Genomic DNA, 4,292 nt, shown 5'->3' with positions numbered 1-4,292 from the left:
AATCAGAGCTGACCTGTATAGCCAAATGTAATCTTATTAAATATGATTAAAAAAACTAGAATTTTTGGGATTTTTGTACGCAGCCATCACACACGGGATGGAGCTACAATTTTTGGACTATCGCGCTCCAATATTCTGAGAACTGATATGGCTAACCAAAACCGAGAAATCAGTCTATTTATAGACTTTGATCGTTTTTCCATCGGCCAGCACCTACCTCGTAAAGCAGCGTTGTTATAATGGGCAAGGAATGCCACGATGGCAAGACTCAGGCTGAAGAAAAATCTCATATTGAGTGTTCTGAAAATAAACAGTGAAAGGGCTTTAACATAATTCCAAGGAAAAACTATGCACATCTTCACAATGTATGCTATTACGACCTTACGACTTACACCTTGACTCCATTAGCTGTGTTTCTTGTGCTTTCTTGATTGGCTTTAAGCCAGTATTAGACGAAGTTTGTAGTAACTTTACATTGTGAAGATGGGAATAATCGTATTGAAACGTCATCTTTGCCTATTTTTTTTCTAAATCAAATTCCATTTATTTATTTTATTCTATAAAATTGTCACGTGTTTATGATATAGCTATACATTAACCATAACACCGACAAAACATAACACCACCGTATCTGAACCGCAGTTCACATACCGGAGTCTCAATGTCGACACAATCCCTAATGGATAATGCCCCCAGCCTATGTTTTCTATACATTGAGTCAGCAAAATACGATACATAAAGAGTCGAATGTTGTCAACAAAATACGATACATAGAGTCGAATATTGACTACACAATACGATATATACAGCCGAATATTGACTACACAATACAATATATACAGCCGAATATTGACTACACAATACGATATATACAGCCGAATATTGACTACACAATACGATATATACAGCCGAATATTGACTACACAATACGATATATACAGCCGAATATTGACTACACAATACGATATATACAGCCGAATATTGACTACACAATACGATATTTAGAGCAATAGAGCCTAATATAGTCAAAGTTATATTCATATACATAGCTGTAGTGGAATAATGTTAAAGCTGTGGCCAAATAATAATGCCTATAGCGGTATACTATATTATACAAAGCTGCGAATTCGATAATTGTTGCTATACACAGCTACCATATACACACATCCCTGGACAGTATTCTTAGTAAATGTAATTTTGCTTACCTTGTAGTATCAATAGGAGACCGGTTTCTCTTTCGTCTGAAGTCTGGTGTTGACAGCTACTAGTTTTATACCTAGAAAATATCATTTATGAAAACGGGAGTCGTTCTACACTTTAACTGGTTGATTAATTTCAATAGTAGAAGGTGTGTAACTTTCTCTTTCTTTACACTTTTATTAAATAAATACTTCTTATTTTGTCCAAAAATACCAAGTAAACACTCGTCTTTCTGTCTATCTTCATGTATTATCAATTTTGTCAGTGATTAAATTGCGTGGGCTAATTAAGAAACTTTGTGAATGGCGACCTTCCTAATTTCGATTGTACTCAATTCTGTATCAAAGAAACGACAACAACTGCAGTATTTTGATTGTATTTAAGATAAATGTTCATTTTGATAATGACCGTAGCCATTATCGACGCATCTTCACAAAGTCAAGCTATGACTTAGTTTTGTACCTTGACTGCAATAGCCACTTCTGGTATCACGGAATGCAGCGATTTGATTGGGTTGTGTGCAAACAATACAACAAATAAGAATGAAATGAAATGAATGGAGTTTTACGTCCTACTTTTGCATCATGTGGGCTAATGAAGACGGGCAACAGTATGCAAGGTGCAATGAGGGAACGACTAGACGCTTTTTCCATGTCAGCCCCTCTTACCTGCAGTACTGACAAGGGGAACCGGGTTGAAAAAACCGTAGGACTTACAATAAGAGCCAATAGATAAAGTTTGTAATAGCTTGACACTGTGAAGATGAAGTTTGTAATATATTGACATTGTGAAGATGAAGTTTGTAATAGCTTGACATTGTGAAGATGGAGTTTATAATATCTTGACATTGTGAAGATGAAGTTTGTAATAGCTTGACATTGTGAAGATGAAGTTTGTAATATCTAGACATTGTTAAGATGCAGTTTGTAATAGCTTGACATTGTAAAGATGAAGTTTGTAATAGCTTGACATTGTGAAGATGACGTTTGTAATAGCTTGACATTGTGAAGATGAAGTTCGTAATAGCTTGACATTGTAAAAATGAAGTTCGTAATAGCTTGACATTGTAAAAATGAAGTTTGTAATAGCTTGACATTGTGAAGATGAAGTTAGTAATATCTTGATATGGTGAAGATGAAGTTTTTAATAGCTTGACATTGTGAAGATGAAGTTTGTAATATCTTGACATTGTGAAGATGAAGTTTGTAATATCTTGACATTGTGAAGATGAAGTTTGTAATAGCTTGACATTGTGAAGAGGAAGTTTGTAATAGCTTGACATTGTAAAGATGAAGTTAGTAATATGTTGATATGGTGAAGATGAAGTTTGTAATAGCTTGACATTGTGAAGATGAAGTTTATAATATCTTGACATTGTGAAGATGACCCCGCATATTTTGGAATTTTCACGAAAGACCTGTGCTTGTGTATTGGCAAAAAGCCTAGCGTACAATCCAATCCAATTGTGGCAATTACAACCTCCTGTGACACAAGGAAAGTGGCTATTTATGTCAAGGTATAAGACTGTAAAATAAAATTGTAATAGCCTGACAATGTGAAGATGCTATCGGCGTAGTCATTGTAGTTAATATCCCCCGTATATATTTTGATCTTTAATTCTGATCCCGTTTTTTCGAAATTTTCATGAAAGATCTGTGCTTGATATTGGCAAAAAAAAACATTCTATTGGCTACATTTCTAAATTTCACCCTATGATTTTGTTGAGTTGGTAACATCTGGACATGACGGATCACACACTGTGAGACAAGTCCGTCTATAACTGTTACATACAGTAAGGGGGGGAGAGGGCATGACCCCAAAAATACCCTCTAACTACGTTACTGCACTATAAGAAGACAATGGTAAGTCCATAGCCTTTCAAACGGATGTGTGATTACAAACCTAGACGCACGGTGGCATTCTGTACAGATTGGTGATCATATAAAACATAGAGTCATTGTTGAGGTCACGTAACAAGAGAAGAGTATGTTCATTGTAATTAAAAAGAAACAAACAATTATAACAAGGATAACAACTTAGGTTCACGAGGGTCCTTTCTACCAGCTGGTTCTTAGCCAAACCTCTTGGCATTGACTGATCTTTTCCAGATTGTCCGTACCCATTTACAGCTGGGTTGACTGGAATTATGAGGAAGAATGACTCGTTGAAGTTCAGCCGATTTTCTCACGCTGACCGAGATTAGAATCGCCGACCAAAGTTTGTTAAAAGTAATAGACAAAAAATTTCATTCCGTCGCTCGAACCGACTGTGCTACATCTTTTCCTCAAAGACCTTAAACTGGTCTTGTTAACTAACCGCTAACTAACTCACTGACTTCGGGGGTGAAGCTGCTTCAGATGGAATGGCGGACAGGTTTACAAAGGTCTGACCAAAAGAAGACGTCATTAGCACTCCTGAAAAGATCGAGATGAAGAAAAGATGTGATGTTTAAAGATGGGTTTCCTTATTTTTTAGTGTCAAATGAAGCAAACTATTTGATTAATTGGTGTTTCTAATGAATTATCATGTATTCTTAATGAATATGAATATTCTTATTGCATATAATTAAGAGTTTTAACCAATCATAAATGTCCATGTATGTACAGGCTTGATAAACAAACAAAAAAAAGACTTTTTGATCTTTCTTGATCGGTCACTAAATGAAATTCTGCTGGTAATTCTCTTATAATTTAACTAATTATGAATTCATTATGAACATTTTTCCAAGTCATTAGCACACCTCTACTTTCTATTCATATAAGTATTAGCATTTTCATTTTCCTAAATGAAACTAAGGGAATCCATCTTTAATAAGTAGTGTGATTTCCGGGGAGGGTTCTACTCCACACTTAGCTTAAAAACTTAAGTACCAGTTCTATTTTGTGATAAAAATTCAAATGATTAAACCGCCCTTAACCTGACTTTTTACCTGGAATAAAGAGCTCATTGTTATCAAACACTCCTTTGGTTAAGAACTTTTTGTTTAAAACATCACACGTGGGAACAATGGCGGAGCCAAACGGGGTGGCAGAGGGGGCAACCCCCCGCCCCCCCCCCCCCCCCTGNAGGCCCGAAAGCAAGTTTTTCGGTCC

The 4,292-nt window shown here is 35.9% G+C and overlaps 1 protein-coding gene across 1 annotated transcript in view; it reads right to left on the bottom strand.

Moving 5' to 3' along the window:
- The window catches only part of LOTGIDRAFT_235132 (hypothetical protein), a gene marked incomplete at its 5' end in the record, with an annotated part of 7,026 nt that extends 4,451 nt beyond the window's left edge, over window positions 1–2,575 (bottom strand). Inside the window, 4 exons of the mRNA XM_009064076.1 lie at window positions 218–300; window positions 652–820; window positions 1,206–1,276; window positions 1,917–2,575. Coding sequence (XP_009062324.1) covers window positions 218–300; window positions 652–820; window positions 1,206–1,276; window positions 1,917–2,575 — 982 coding nt within the window. The remainder of the gene's footprint in view (window positions 1–217; window positions 301–651; window positions 821–1,205; window positions 1,277–1,916) is intronic.
- Window positions 2,576–4,292: the final 1,717 nt, after the last annotated feature.

The sequence above is a fragment of the Lottia gigantea genome (assembly GCF_000327385.1).
Source record: "Lottia gigantea unplaced genomic scaffold LOTGIsca_60, whole genome shotgun sequence".
NCBI classification, from domain to species: Eukaryota; Metazoa; Mollusca; class Gastropoda; family Lottiidae; genus Lottia; species Lottia gigantea.
This window is presented reverse-complemented; position numbering and strand designations above follow the sequence as displayed.